Genomic DNA, 15,982 nt, shown 5'->3' with positions numbered 1-15,982 from the left:
AAATTTTATGTCAGAATTGATAAATTTGGATACAAATCAACTTTACAAATTAGTTGTATCATAAATTAGAGCAATGTGGCCTGTAGGACACCTGCAGAATGACTCCAGTGGGATAGTATGATTTTATACATTTTTGCTGCTGGCCAAAATTTGTAGATGAAGGAATGAGACAGTGCTAAGTATATGAACTATGACTACAGACAGAAAGGTATATAGGAATGGGAGATACACGTGCATGCAGAATATGGACGGGAACACACACACAAACACACACACACGGGATTGATAGGAAAACTGGAAATAGGAAACTGGGGGGAAATGTGCTTAATGCATACATCATTATCCATTTCACCAATGTCTGATTACCCTCATTTCTTCCTTTACCAAAAATGTCCAATTCTTTATATTGTAAGATTACTCTTGGTGACTTACGACTAGGATGACCATAGGTCTTGTCTTGGTGGGGCAATAGTTCCATTTTAGACTCAGCTGCCTGATATTTATTAAGAACCTTTTTACTCTCAACATTATTCTTGCTCACACAAGAAATTATATAGTCACGATGGGAAAAATAAAGGTGAGACTTGCCTAAGGAAAACATTTGCTTTACAAGTAAGAAGATGAGACACTACCCACGTTTTGGAAGGCCTGGGCCATTCTCCTTTGGATGTTGGCCCTCTTCAATTGCAACATGATCAGAAAGGCCAGCAACACCGTCAGGCAGGTCATTCCCGCCGAGCCGAGGATGGCTATAAGCAGCATCTTCCCGCCTCCAAGGTCCCCAGGCGCTGTGCAGGACACAGGAGAAGCAGCAGGGTTAGGGTAGGTAGAGATACGCCAACCCCATTTGTGGGAGAGGTCACAGTATAATGGGAATGCACTGGCAGCCCCGGCTCTGCGACCTAATTGTGAAGTGACCTTGGGCTACTCATTTATTTTCTGAAACTCAGTGTAGAGGAGTCTGACTCAGGGACTTGCTGTAAGATCTATTTTTTTTTTTTTTGGCAATATGCAAAAGTGCTTTTTAAATGGCAGCATGCTAACCTCCGTTGTCACTTGTTCATCTGTTACTTCTCAGTGGATGCCCAAGCACAGGAACATTATCAAATCACAGTGAGAATGTGGGGTCTGCTAACCAGACCCTACAAGGCTCCTTTCAAGTTAAACAAGAGCAGGATGCTGGATCATCCCTGGATCATCCTGGGACAACAAGTATACATCACCAGGTATGACCGGAAACACCTGAGGAGGGGTGTTGACTGATGTTCTTTGCTTCCCAGAGACTGATCAGTGGAACGCCTTGCTAGTAAGAGTGGAACCATGGGCAGGGGTCAGGATTATGATTTACCTGATCAGTGAACTCACCCTCCCTAAAGCCCTAAATAACATAATCCTATTTCCAATTTGACCTACCTTTATCTTTTTGTTCTCCTATCAATAAAAAGGCCAGGATCTTGCTCTTTGAGAGCATCCAGCATCCTGCATCCTCCAGCCTGCTCCACGACTCCTGCTTCTGGATCAGTGCGGTGTTGCTGACGCAACAAGAATGACTGACTAGACATAGGGCTTTGGGAAAGTGACTGAACCTCCCTGTACAATTTCTCCATCTAGAGAAGCTTTAAAGTTCTGTGATGCTCAGCGCTAAGAATACATAAGGTGTTTTTATTTTCAGCTTTAAGAACCGATGGGGGGAACCTGACAATGCCTACGAAAAAGGGAAAGAAAGGTGGGAGGGAGAGAAGAACCATTAAATTTAGAGTTCTAGTCAAAATAACCTTTTTTTTTTTTTTTAAAGATTTATTTATTTATTTATTTATACAAGCACTGGGTACAGTCAGAAGCGCGGGCGGGTGAGAGAATTCACCAGAGCCAGAGCAGGGAACAGAACAGGCAGACTGACGAAATACACTGCTGAGGGGAGCAGCGGGCGGCAGGAGAGGTCTGCGCGCCATGCAGGACCCTCCTTCGGTGGCCAGGGAGCAGCCGGGGATGGAACCAGCACTGCAGAGGCTGCGGGCAGCTTTGCAACCCAGCGCTCAACCGCTGCACCAGAGGGGAGGCCCTCAAAATAACCTATTAACGACTATGGTATATCCCTCCCATTTTTCCCCTTATTTAAATTCAAATAAAACAAATTTCAATTTCTTTTTATGGCAAACAATATAGAGAGCAAGATGCTATCTTGTTATTAGTATTCTTTTTATGATGACTTATCTTTCCCTCTCTGCAAATGTTACAAAGCTGTCTGGAATAGAATGATATGGGTTATTGTTCTGGTACATATTAGCTTTTTAGTTTTTTTTTTGTATACTATTACTATACCTTGGATTTAAAATGTATACATTTTACCAAAACACAAGTAATTATAAAAATAAGCATTTATTAAACTATATAATTGGCAAACTCATCACTCCTTGGACATTTCAAAAATATTCCAAAGAATCAGCACTGATAACATAGCTTATGTGATTTTATTTCTTTAGCCCTAGGTAACCCTCACAAGTACCAAAAAGTTTTTCATCCTATAAGATGTTTTTGTAAAAATGGACTCTACTAGAAATTATAAATTTGCAAAAATCACTCTATCCTATTAATATCCTTCTTTCAAAATAACCTTGAAAGTGACTGCTGCACAGTATGCAGGACTAGCAAGTGCCATTTCAGACAGGCTTCAAAGGGAGGGCTGCCCCACTCACCCCAGGCCCTTGTTCACTAACACTCAACAGGGGTTATCCATCACAAACACTGGGCTTGTTGTGTGGCCCTCTGACAGGTCTCTATCTGTGTCAAAGAGCTGACTGTCTCTGGGGGTGAGTGGCAGATGTGGAAACATAATAATCTGGGGGTGAGTGGCAGATGTGGAGACATAATAATCTGAATCTAAAAAGTAGAAGAAAATTAGAATAGCAGAGTGTCATACAAGCTCAAAGAGAAGCTAGTCTGGACAAAGGCTACAGTGCAGTTCTTGGAACCTCCCACCGAAGCACCCACACTACTCCACCTCCACTAAGTTGATTCCACATTTTTCTTTTCCCACAGACTCAAATTTATATTCCTCAGAGCTCTGATAGCTGGATGGGGAGTGCTATTAGAGTAATTTAGTCTAAGGTTTAAAAATAGAGCATGGATGAGGGGCCTCCCTGGTGGCGCAAGGGGTTAAGATGCAACCTATGAAGCTATCTGCAGCCTCTGCAGCATGAGTTTGATACCGTGGCCGGCCAGGGAGCTACCCACATGGCGAGGCAGACCTCTCCTGACTCGCCCGCTGCTCCCCTCAGCAGTGTGCTTTGGTCAATCTGCCTGTTCTGTTCCCCACCCTGTCTCTGGTGAATCCTCTCACCCCCTCCCCACACCTCTGGCCTGTACCCCAGCTCTTGTATGCATAAGTAAATCTTTAAAAATAAATAAATAATAATTAATTTATAAAAACAGAACATGGATCAATAGGGGAGGCTTCGCAGGGGCATTTCATTTTAAGGACTTATCTGGAGATAGTGAATCCCATTAGGACAAATGAATGATATCACTAGACACAAAGATGTGGAAAAATCTTAAGACAGTGAGGTTTTTCTAATGCTCTCCAGAAATAATTCTACTTAGGGCCTCCCTGATGGTACAAAGGTTAAGACACAACCTATGAAGCTATCCGCAGCCACTGCAGCACAAGTTTGATTCCAGCCAGGGAGATACCCACATGGCACAACAGACCTTTCCTGACTCGCCCGCTGCTCCACTCAGCAGTGTACTTTGGTCAATCTGTCTGTTCTGTTCCCCACTCTGTCTCTGGTGAATCCTTTCACCCCCCCCCCACACCTTTGGCCTGTACCCTAGCTCTTGTATGCCTAAATAAATAAATCTTTAAAATTAAAAAAAAATCTTTAAAATTAAAAAAAAGAAATAAACTCCTGTCACTCTACCAACCTTGAGATTTGGAAAGAGTTGTCAGTTCATGAGAAAAGGTTGGGTTGCTCGACCCTATGTTGTTCTCTGCAAAAATGTCCACCTGATAAGCTGTTTCGGGCTCAAGACCCTTAAGCTGATACTGGGTGATGGTGGCATTCTTGATCTTCACATCGATGTGCTGGTCTTCACTCTTGCCCTGAACCTTGTAACGGATGATAACAGAAGAAATAGAATAGCCATCCAAGATTGTCCATGAGATTACGGCTGAGGAGTCTGTGATGTTGGAAATCTTGATGTTTTCTGGTTGAGGGGGGAGAACTAGAAATTAAAAAAAAAACATATTTCATGTAACATACTATCATGTCTTACACTGTTATGCTTTTGAGAGAGAGATAATGTCAACCTGTAAACTGAATAGTTAATTCAGTTGACGTAGATATTTCCAATCAACTGGTAGCGGGCTCCATGTATACTTACAGCATAAAATGGGAAAATAGCAGTACCTATATCACATATTTGCCATCCTTATACTAAATTAAGGAGTCAAATTGTTATTCCAATAATGGCCTATATTACACACTTCTTGATGCTGGAAACTACAGAAAAAGATTAGAGTTGACATTTACATAGGCCCTTCCAGACTATAACTCATTTCCTCTTGATAACAATCTTACTATAAAACAGTCTTACCACTGAGGCCCAGAAATGGTTAGTATAGAAATATTACCTATACGATTGAGTATAGGAGATAGTCAGATCCATAGCCCATAGTCTTACCCTATGTGGTTCATCCTTACCCTGAATGCTTTATGGAGTAGCAGCAAGTGAGTGTATACATAAGAAAATATGTTAAGCACTAGTAGACAAAGTGCTATAAGAGCCTAGGGAAAAGAAAGACCACATTACTCTCAGGGGTATAGACAGGGTGAGAGAAAATGCTTTGAGGTTTGCCAAAGCAGAGGAGATTTGTGCAATTCTCCTTTACTCTTACTCAAGCTCCCTTCTGATAAAGCATACAGGCTGAAAGAGAAGTTATTGTCTCCATAAAGCCTAAAACTAATTGACCCAAGGAAAAGAAAAATTCCAGGTCTTGCTTTTAATATCAACTGTATCCTACATTTTTGAGGTTGTTTACAAGGTGCTTCCATATGTAGGCTCTCTTGAGTCTCATCATCACACAGGCAGGTATAGAGTTCAATTTTATACAAATTTTAGAGATGAGAAAACATATCAAAAATGAAGGTTTGTACTAGTCCCAGTAAGCAAGCAGTAGCCCCAAGCCTTTCCATTCCACATACCACTGTCTTTCCACAGGAAAGTTACTGCTTTACTTCTAGAATCTTGCCATTTGTGAAAACCTGGGTGGAACTGGAGGGGACTGTGCTAAGTGAATAAGTTGAAAGGAAAAAAAACAAATACCGAATGATTTCACTCAAATGCAGAATATAAAAGAACATAGTAAAGAAACAGAAAAAAAACAAACAAGCAAACCTTTGGATTCTGACAACAGACCGGAGGTTATCAGTAGGGGAGGGAGACTGGCAGGAAAGGGTGGGGGCTTCCGATGAATTGTGGTCAAGGGTTGTTGGTGTTTTGGTAGTGGGTAACACACATTTGAAGTGTGAGCCTGTATGTCTAAAACAAATAGTGTTGTAAACCAGAATTACCTTAATAATAAAAAAAGTGCTATAAGTTAAAATATGTTTGTGTATTACACTTAATTTTTTTTCAGCGGGTTCTCTGTATATTTGAGTACAAGCTCTTTGGGTTGAAAACAAACATGGTTACTACTTAAATGCAAATTGGAACCATAGAAAACCTTAGAAAAGTGTCTTTTTTGTGTGGGGCCTCCCCTGGTGGTGCAGGCGGTTGAGCGCAGTGCTGTGAAGCTGTCCGCAGCCTCTGCGGCACAGGTTAGATCCTGGCCGACTGGCAAGTGTCTCACATGGCACGGCAGACCTCTCCTGTTGCGCCCACTGCTCCCCTCAGCAGTGTATTTCGTCAGTGTGCCTGTTCTGTTCCCCCTCCCCAAGTCTCTGGTGAGTCCTCTCACCCTCCCGCAAATCTGGCCTGTACCCCGGTTCTTGTATGTATGGATAAAATAAATAAATCTTCAGGAAAAAAAAAGTGTCTTTTTTTGAGAAATGTCTTAAAGTGCCTTCTTTCTAATTTAAGTTCAAAGATGCAGTTTTATTCTAATTTTTTCTTTCATGATGTTGACACCCCACATCATTCTCTTTAGGTAACTGGCAGTTTATCAGAATTAAATATTAGATTTTGAATCTTACCTATCTGATTTTGATTTTCTGTGTCTAAGAAGTGGTTAATAATCGAGAATCATAATTAATGTCATGCCTTAACTTCCTCTGCATTAAATACTAGACTTTTTTGGTATATCTTTATGAAAATATAAAATCATGTGGTATCCTAGGAATGTCACAAAAGGAAGCAGTGCCTCATAAAACACTTGCTAGAATAATGAACACAATTTTGGTGCCAACTAAACATCTTGAATTTACATATACAAATTTATTGATTTATGGCCGAAAGGTCACCCTTTGGGCTAGTTTGATGGATCACTGATTTAGATTTTGTGAGTCCAAGACTAATAATCTACATGTTAGCAGATTCCCCAGGTGACTGCAAAGTAGATTCTAAGACACTTTAGGAAATGCTCTTCTGATAAGCAATTTAGGAGTGGGCTGTGACTGCAGAAGGAATTTATTCAAGAACTACTTTGAGCATTTTGCTGTCCATCCGAAGAGAAAGCGGATGGCATTGTCTGGCAAAAATAAATGCAACAGAATCTAAAGGTAAATTATAGCCCTCACCCCACAATTTACTAGCTTCATAATTTTGGTTAAGTTGCTTATCCTTCCTTGCATCTGAAATTTTTCATCTGTTAAATATGATAATTACTACTCTACTTTCCTCGTAAAAATCATCCTAAGTGTCACAAGGAGCTACTCTACAAATACACATGCAGAACAAATTGTACACATATATATATATATATATTTTACATATGCTTGGAGCCAAATATAATTCATTGTAGTCTTTACACTTACCAGGTATAATTATTAGATTGGGCATCAACATAAAATTTCTAACTAGGAGCATTAATTCTACTTCAGAACAACCTATATCATGATCAGCCAGTGACAATATAATATAGCAACAAACATATCACTTAAGACTGAAATTTCTCATTCTCATCCTCCTTGACCCACTTCCTCACTCTGTGGAGACCAGCTCCTACCCTGCCAGTCTCAGCATCTCTATCATCACCTCCAACATCACCTCCACCCCCACTATGTTTCATACAACCTCCCAAGATGAGTCTACTCTACAGTGACTACTACCTGCTTTTCATTTGCTTCTGTAAGTCTGATACTCATGTGATTTTGAGAGTATTAATTCTGAGGATAAATGTTAAACAGAACAGTGAGTGAACATTTGGACAACTTTGGAAAAGAAAAATATTCATCCTGAAGTTATCAAGACATTTAATAAACTTATAGCCATTTTAACAAGTTAGAACTGGTATGGGAACAAACACAGAGATCAGTGGAAGAGGACAGAGTGCCCGGAAATTATGTAAACCCAATTATGAGAACTTGGTATATGCCACAGAAAGCATGACGAGTCACTAGATGGCATTGGGACTATTGGTTTGCTGTATATGAATAAGATTAAAGTTAAAAAGAATAAAATGTGTATATCAGAACCCCAAATAACATCCCTATGTCTTGAAGACCTACGCATTCAGAACAAAATACTATAACTACTGGAAAAAATACAGAGAATGTATTTATGACCTTGGTTGCAGGGAGTAATTCCAAAACACAAAAAGTACAAATCACAAAGGTCTGATTACACTGAAATGTAAACTGTCTGGAGGGTGAAAAAAAATGATGTACTATAAACAAAATAAATAGGAGAATGCATTTGCCATGTATATAACAACAATAGTATCCAAATTATACAATTTTTCCAAATCAGTAAGAAAAGACTACCCAGCACTAAGCCAGTGTCTACAACTCTGACTGAGAAAATTGAAGCCAGCTGCAAAGGGCAGCACACATTTTGGAGGCTCATACCCCATGATCCTGACAAAAGTGTTAACTGGTGTGACCAAGAAATAGCTAGTGTTCCTAAGGGCCCTAAACACAGGGAATCAGCATGAAACCTACTCTGTGATGAAAATCGCTTTCAAAACTGAAGAAATCCAAGAAGTTTTGAACAATTTTAAACGATCAATCTGAAGTAAAGAAAGTCTGAACTTCAGAATAGTTTGAAGAAGTGATTTTACTTCTTTCCAATATATATTGTAACTCTAAGAATTGTCTGTTATGAGGATTTTTTTCCAAGCAAAATTACATGCTTTTAAGATTAGAAAAGGCCATTTGTAATTTATCACCATCTGTGGGTATAGATATCCAACAGTACTGATAATGCACAAGCCCTAGAAAAACTAATTCATATTATTAATTTACTTAATAAATCTTGTTCATGTTATTTATTTACTCTTTAAATATCTCCATCTCTAGGAAAGGGGTCTGAATTGTTGCAAATTCCAATACAGGGAGCTTTCTTCTATATTGCAGGTTATTAAAACAATTTGGTGTGTGCGTCTGACACTATCAACTTCTACTCACAACCAGATGCCTTTTATCATTTCTTAAATAACAGTCTTGAAGTGATGGCAGCTAAGGCCAAATGGCAGAGTCCAAATGTCATTCAAGCAAGGCTGGGGCAGCCCACGTTACTTATACTTACTGTCACTAAGGGTCCAGGCTGTGACATCTTCACTCCATTCCCCTTGGGCGTTGGTGTTGACTCTGGCTCGGACTACATACTGCTCCCGGGGGTGTAAATTGTTAAGTAGCACTGAAGTCAAGTTGCCTGGCACTTTAATATTCTGCTGATCACTATTCATTTGCACAGACCTCCTCTCTACTTCAACATAAAAGTCCTCTTTAGAAGAGTTTGGAGGTATTGGTTGCCAGGTCAAATTTAGAGTGGTCTGACTTTTTGGTAAGAGACTGAGACCTCTTGGAGGAGGAAGACCTAGGAGAAACCAGAAAAGATCATCCTTTTACAGAAGATGAAAGTAACAACATCGCCAGAAGGCAGCTTTAGAGAATAAGCTTGGCTTCTAGAGTAATATACAACTTCACTAGCTATCAAAGAAATACACGTGAGCTGCCATGTAACATATTTCCGTATCAGAATAACATTTAAGGTAATTTTAATTTGCAGTTTGAGTGACTGTGATAGAGGAAATCAACCCCTTTAGATAACAACTTGGGAAAATTTTTCAAGAAACCTAGAAATGACCATATACTTTGACCTTTTTAATATGGCTACCAGGCATTTATCCTGCAGAAGCAAACCCAGGGAAGAGGAAAAACTATGTGCATGAACAAGCTCATTACACTGTTGACAACAGCAACAACTAGAAGGAAACCTGCATGCTCAAAATAAAGAATGTTTGAATAATTCTGATATGGATTAAAATAGATAATTGGAAAAAATCTGGAAACCCATTCAAAATATTTACAATACAGCAGAAGAAACTCTGACCGCCATCTGGTAAAAGTAATGTCTACAGTTGGCGAGAGAGAGGAAGGAAACAGATAAAAATGAAAACAGTGAATTTGCCAAAGTTGTGAGATTGTGAGTTATTGTTCAGTGTTTCTGTTATGATTTGAGCAGTCCATTGGAAAGAAATTTCAGGGTTTATTTCTCTGTAGCAAGGAGAATTTCAGATATCATAACAGCTGTGGAGGGAGGGCCAGGCCCAGTCCTGCTCCGATCACATAACGGTATGGACTATGGCTACATACTAGCTGCAGAATTTTAGCCACAAGAATCTATGCTATGGGGCCTCCCCAGTGGCGCAGTGGTTGAGCGCTGGGTTGCGAAGCTGCCCACGGCCTCTGCAGCACCAGTTCGACCCCCGGCTGCTCCCCGGCCACCAGAGGAGGGTCCCACATGGCGCGCAGACCTCTCCTGCCGCCCGCTGCTCCCCTCAGCAGTGTTCTTTGGTCCTTCTGCCTGCTCTGCTCCCCGCTCTGGCTCTGGTGAATTCTCTCACCCTCCCGCGCTTCTGACTGTACCCAGTGCTTGTATAAACAAAACAAACAAACAAACAAATAAATAAATAAAAACATGCCTCTATAAAAAAAAATAAATTAAAAAAAATGTAAAAAAAAAAAGAATCTATGCTATGGGAGTAACTGAATGTAGAAGAGAGAGGGTATACACATACACACACACACACACACACAATCACAAATCATGGTATTAAAACTTCATGGCAGAGAAAACATTAGAACAATAGTTTTTTAGGATCCCTAAGAAAACTCCACAGGGGGAGATAACCTTTTTAAGTTGAGAACCACTGATAAAAGGTCTGTATCCATCTACAGGAAGAGTGACTCGCCTGCCAGCTGCTCTTCAACTAACAAGCAGGTCTTTCCATTTGCTTAGTCTTATTTGTTCTTTCACTAGGACCTTTGCAAATTGAGGGGATAGTAACTCCTTTCACTCATTTCTAACTTTTAAGTCCCAAAATCAGCCAGTAGAGTGGTTAGGCAGATTTACAATGAGAAAGCAGAACAGGGTGGTGGTGAGCAGCTCACCTGTTAATCTTCCAAGACCGTGCCTGGTACAGAGGAGGAAGGCCATCAAAGGTCATTTCGCCTCTTCCTCCCTTTCTCTCCTCCCTATAACCTTCTCTCTGTCATGAGCTCAGAATGTGTTCCTTTCCTTCCCCTCCTGGCCTCCACTACTCAATCAACACACGTTTAAATAGTGCAATTTCCAGATGAATTAAAAACAAACATCAGCAAATTTCCAATGATGGGAAAAGAAGAACCTTCAAGAATTCCCTTCCCACTGCCCCTGAGAACTACTTTGAAATATTCCAAAAGACCTCCAAATACATCCTGGCTGGAACATATTCTGAGGACTCAAGACAGTACAGTGTGGGTCTCAGAAGTGTTTCATGTTCTGTTCCATAAATACTTTCCATCCTGAGTCAGATTATGACCTTCCCCTTTTGCTTCATCAGCACTGAGCTGAGAGAAGATTAACTACCATTTGCCTTTTAGCAGCAACCTGATGAAATATCAGGGCCCCTGTGATCATAATCACGGTGATGCCTTTATCCTGTAACTTACATACACCTTCTGGCATTATTTTCTGTATTCGCAAGCTGCTGGGTTCCTAAGAAGCCGTTTCTTACTTGTGCAATGCTTCTGCAAATGCCAGAGTAGCTCTTGAGTCCTACTTGGTTCTTTCAAGATGCTGGTGGTCAGAGGAAAAGTAGGAGGGTGGCATGGAAGGGGCACCTCTGTTAGGAGAGCTAGATGTGCTTCCTTCTTTCTCAATAATTCCATAGCCTCTGGCTTTCAGTAAATGGACTTAACTGGAAATGTTACCAGTTAGGATAAGGAAATGGGACCTTTGGGCTCTCACATTAATAACAACAACAACAACGATGATAATAGGAGAAACAAAAGAATATTAAGCCTAAAAATTAAAGATGGTGATGCATAAGACATATGACAAAGGCAAATTATTAATTCTCTGACACTCTATTGTTCAATCAATACAATGGGGAAGATGATCATTCTTGCCCTCCAAGGTAACATGAATTAAACATAGGTGCACTGGTAACTATGAAGCTGTGAGCAGGACAGAGGCCAGAGTAGATATACACAATGAACAGTGGAAAAGAGAACTTTGTCAATGGACTGCTCCTATGCTGCGCAATGGCTGGCTGGGCAGCAAAAAGGTGCAACCCACATAAGCATCAGAGAAACTTCTCCAATGCAAGGACTTCGAAGTTCACACCTTAGCAGGCCGATAAACAAGTGTTCCCAGTGACCTATCAAGAAACACCGCTGACATATTATCAGAAATGTGCATCCAGGACTAGCAGCATCAAACATCACTTGGAAATTTTTAGAAATGCAAATTTTTGAGCCCCTCACCCCCCAAAACCTATTGAATCAGAAACTCAGAGTGGGCCCTGGAAATCTGTCTTAACAAGCTCTCCAGGTGACACTAATATTTGAGAACCAGTGACTTAGAGACACGGAGGTTATGAGAAACAGTGTAAGGAACTAAGTGCCTATAGGCAGCAAGCCGGAGGTGAAGCGGTGGACCACGGGACCACTATTCTTTAGATAAAAGCGTTTCATTCCATTTGATGTTTTAACTATGTGCATGAATGACTTTGAAAAATTAGAAATTATTTTTAAGAATAAATAAACTGGAATTTCTGAAGGAGATAGGCAGCAAGAACCTGGCCCAGGTCCTTTCGATGGAAACAGGAAGCTGGTGGTGAAACACCAGAGCCAAAGCTCAGCACAGTTGCTACTAAGTAAATCCCAACTCCTCAGGGATGTCCCTGCCTTCCTGAAGGTTCATCTGCTTCCTTCTCTGTCCCCATGGATGGCTGCAGACACCCTCCCCCAGGGAGATAGACCAGGAGTGCAGCCCAAATAAAGGCATGGTTTGGCTCAAAGTTGTTAGCCTTCCTGTCACTTTCCCACCCATTGAAAAGCAAACTCCTTCCACCTCTATCCCCACCCACCCACCCACACTCACCCACCACCACCCTTCCTGGTCTTCCTTCCTCTCTCCCTTCCTCTCCACCCCCACCCAGCTCGTGAATAAACGCTGTTTGCTTCCACTGACCGACAGAAGCTGTTGTGAACTGTCTCACAGGTCCAGGATGTCCTTCCCCGCCCTGTCCACGCCGCACCAGCTGCACGCAGAGCTCGTACTCTGTTCGAGGTTCCAAGTAGTTGAGCGTAACGATCTCATTTGTCACTGAGGAGAAAGTCCAGGAAACTTCAGTTGGCATTCTTTTACATTCTTTACACTGGAATGTTGTTATTGTGATGTGAACTAACTAATGTTTGGTTTTTAAAAGTACAATGTCTAAGTGAAACAGAGAAGCAATTCATCTTCAGGGCCTTGCTGTTCCTAATATAAGGAAAATATGGCTTTTTAGAGGAAGTGTGTAGGTCATGATGTGGACATTCATAGAAGTGTCCGAGTCACACATTTCGGCTCTAGAAGAGCTCGTGGCTTTTCATTTTAGAGTGAGACTGCACCCATCCTCCATGATGTGGAATAGCAATCCGATGTATGGGGGAGGGGCTCAATCAGAATATTAAATAATTGAGAGCAATCAAACTTTGATAAAACAGCTCTTTGGAGGTTTGCTGATAATGACAAGAAGAATGGTTGTATCACAAAAGAAGGGTCCTGAAGTATTTGAAAATAGATTCCATAAACAAATGGTGTATTTTTTTTTTTTTTAATCTTAGCTATTTGCTTTAGCCAGCCTCTGTTTCTCCATGGATATTGTGAAGGCAGATTTTTTTTCCCCCTGCCTTAGGGTAAGTTTCCAGTCGGTACCGAAAAAATCTGGACTGTTTTAAGTGTTCTTAGAAGACCACTTTGTGGGTGTTCGCTTGTAGAAAAAGACATTAGGTTTTTACCACTCTATGGAAAAAGAAAAGCAGCTGCTTTCTCCACAAGGCCTAGCTATTAATGTTGAAGCAGCAATCTAGTAAATCAGTCTTACATTTCTGGGACGCTGAATTTTGGTTGCATCTACAACAGAATGTGAAAAGCTCAGTACTAATATCATGACTTTACTCTGTGTACCCAGGTCAGCTAGTTTTATTAGCCCAAACCTCACAGTTCTTTTTTTTTCATAACCTCCTCAATTATCAACGTGAGGTGAGTAGAGGACCCTTTTCAGGACATCACAGGCATTGTGAGGCTAAGTAGTGGTGTAGGGATGCAGATCACTTACAGCCTCCTTAGTGGCAGTTCTCTGGACTAGATGGCATATTCCAAGCAGTAGGGTCAATTGACAACACCATGCAACAAACAGAAATGTAATTTGTGTTTTTAAATAAGTGAGACTGTTTTCATAGAGTTTTGATACTTTATCACATTTTGTTATATTGTTTGTTTTTCAGGAAGTTGGGAGAAGGGGCTCGCAGCTCTTTTTGGCTAGATTCCCTCAGCCCCCACTACCCTGCCTGTCTGCTACAGTCAGTTACTCCAAATTCCTCTCAAAATCTCTGTGGTTTAGGAGCCTGCAGAGCAGGGTAAGACCCAACGTAAAAAGGAAAAAAAAAAAAAAAACACAATCATTAGAACGGCAACAATCATCCTTAGGAGCTAAACAGAGTCCCTGTCTTTCCAGAAACCCTGGTTTTTCCAATGACCATATTTATACTTAAGTATTTTTCACCATGACTAAGTAAGATAGAGTAACTAAAAAAAAAAATTGGCAATCCAGAGAAGCCTGGAAAGGAAATACAGATATCGATAGTAACTCTTGATGGTGGCCTGTTCCACATCCCATAATACACCACCACTTGCAGAAAGTTAGCCCTAGAACTCAGAGGGCCACACTCTCTCCTGGATTCTTTGCAACGTAATATTCTCCTACTACCTTGGGGCAGAGGGTTATGACAGGGAAGGGATTTCTGGTTTTGGGGAATATTTACTTCCTAGTGCCACATCTTCAGCTGGAGCCTTTCCTATTCAAACCTTACCTTGAATATGCCGCCAAGCCTCGTGATGTTTAACAGGTTTGTATAGAAGCTTCTTGGATTTGATTGGTCCATCCCCAAAGTAAGGCTCAGAGCTGATGTTGATGACAGCAAAGTTATGTCCGGTGTTGATCACATTTGGGGCATTCAGGGGCTTTGGAAGAACTAAATAAAACATCAGCAATAAGATTAGTCTTAGACTTTGGGATTTATCATTGTTGTCAGTTGGGGTAGGGGTGGGTGCCTTTACATTTCCAATAAAGCCCTCCTGGAAAGCTCTCAGCTCAGATTCAATGTAATCAATCACCTGCACTGTGATCACCTTACTTTGCTCCAGTCCCTCCAACCCATTATTTATAGTCAAATGCTTTCTTAAAATAGGAGCACTCCTCTGCTCGACCTTACAATGGAATGCTATCCCACTTATAAATCTAATAAAAGCTAAGATTTAAATCATGAACTGCCAAGTCTTGGACAATCCTCAGTCCCACTGACCTCATCTCAGTTCATCCAACTAAAGATGCACCAAGCAGCTTTGTCGTGGCATCTGTATAGATGTTCTCCTGTGAGAAATGATTAATTCCCACTATTCTGTTTCATTCTACCCATCATTCATTCAGCTGATGTGACTTCCGCACAGAGGCTACATCAGAAACTCGATTAGGCTTGTGTCACAAACACTTTCACTGGACTTACATTTTTTTCCCTGTTGTATTTTCAGAGTTTATTATGCTTTATGATACTATGTGATTATTTGATATGTTTTCCTACTAAACTATATATTTATTATCTCTCTGTACCCCCTCAGCTCCCCTTAGTCTCTCTCAGTTTCAAACAATGCACTTTTATTATCATATAGTTCTAAAAGTCAAAAGTCAGACATGGTCTCTCTGGGTTTAGATCAAGGTGTCAGCAGGGCTGTGTCCTTTCTGAAGGCTCTAGGGGAGAATCTGTTTCCTTGTTCTTTCCATTTGCTAGAAACCACCTGCATTCCTTGGCTCATGACCCCTTCCTCTCTGACCTTGTTCCGTTGTGTTATCACTTTCTGACTACAGCCAGGAAAGATTCCCTGTCGTTAAGCAGATGTGATGAGAGTGAAATCACCTGGATAATTCCAAAAAATCTCCCCATCTCAAAGACCATGTGTTCTCAATAAGAGGAAATATACTGTAAAAGTGTGAGAATTGGTTCTTTGGGGATAAAAAAAATTCTTAGCAAGTACAATGGTTTATGACTTTCCAAAGAGCCACAGTACCTAAACAGGCATATATTACATCTGTGACACTGACATTTTATGGTGATGGGAGGAGATTCCTGGAGTAAAATTTCTAAGTGTTCATTAATTGGATAATAACGATAAAGAAAAGGTTGTAAAACATTGTACTATATTCTAAGATCTACTAGGGTAAAGGCCATGTAGGTTTGTCAGGTTCTGAAAAATGTTTGTCAACCGAATGAATGTCCAGTGATTACCAAAGCTCCAT

At 40.7% G+C, this 15,982-nt stretch overlaps 1 protein-coding gene across 2 annotated transcripts in view; it reads right to left on the bottom strand.

Annotated features, from left to right (window-relative positions):
- The window catches only part of TEK (TEK receptor tyrosine kinase), a 105,946-nt gene that overhangs the window by 18,933 nt on the left and 71,031 nt on the right, over nt 1-15,982 (bottom strand). For both annotated transcript variants that reach the window (XM_054689624.1, XM_054689625.1), the window contains 5 exons: nt 14,502-14,663; nt 12,616-12,750; nt 8,683-8,973; nt 3,922-4,221; nt 637-788 (listed from right to left, as the gene is read on the bottom strand). In XM_054689624.1, the coding sequence (XP_054545599.1) occupies nt 637-788; nt 3,922-4,221; nt 8,683-8,973; nt 12,616-12,750; nt 14,502-14,663 (1,040 nt within the window). The remainder of the gene's footprint in view (nt 1-636; nt 789-3,921; nt 4,222-8,682; nt 8,974-12,615; nt 12,751-14,501; nt 14,664-15,982) is intronic.

The sequence above is a fragment of the Talpa occidentalis genome, unplaced genomic scaffold (genome assembly GCF_014898055.3).
Source record: "Talpa occidentalis isolate TD23 unplaced genomic scaffold, MPIMG_talOcc4v2.1 talOcc4.7, whole genome shotgun sequence".
NCBI lineage: Eukaryota > Metazoa > Chordata > Mammalia > Eulipotyphla > Talpidae > Talpa > Talpa occidentalis.
The sequence above is the reverse complement of the archived record's forward strand: the minus strand, read 5'-3'. Positions and strand labels throughout refer to the sequence as shown.